Source organism: Apaloderma vittatum, unplaced genomic scaffold (assembly GCF_000703405.1).
Source record: "Apaloderma vittatum isolate BGI_N311 unplaced genomic scaffold, ASM70340v1 scaffold25625, whole genome shotgun sequence".
NCBI classification, from domain to species: Eukaryota; Metazoa; Chordata; class Aves; order Trogoniformes; family Trogonidae; genus Apaloderma; species Apaloderma vittatum.
Window position 1 is genome coordinate 1 of NW_009718023.1, and position 228 is coordinate 228.

The 228-nt window shown below is 61.4% G+C and overlaps 1 protein-coding gene across 1 annotated transcript in view; it reads left to right on the forward strand.

Moving 5' to 3' along the window:
• Positions 1 to 3: 3 nt before the first annotated feature.
• Positions 4 to 228, forward strand: part of LOC104274483 (proto-oncogene Mas-like) — a gene marked incomplete at its 5' end in the record, with an annotated part of 1,727 nt that continues 1,502 nt past the window's right edge. Inside the window, one exon of the mRNA XM_009870128.1 lies at positions 4 to 185. Within this exon, the coding sequence (XP_009868430.1) occupies positions 4 to 185 (182 nt within the window). The remainder of the gene's footprint in view (positions 186 to 228) is intronic.

Below are 228 nucleotides of genomic sequence, written 5' to 3' on the forward strand. Positions count from 1 at the left end.
CTCAACCTGGCCGTGGCCGACACCTGCTTCCTCCTCTGCACGTCGGCTTTCCTTGTCATCTACCACGTGCCCGTGCTCATCTGCCTTCAGCCAAAGGGTCTGCAGGTGCTGCGGCTATTTCACTGCATGGTTCTGCTCACGTACAGCACCAGCCTCTACCTCCTCACGGCCATCAGCGTGGAGAGGTGTGTGTGTGTCCTCTGGCCCTTCTGGTGCCGATGGCGCCGG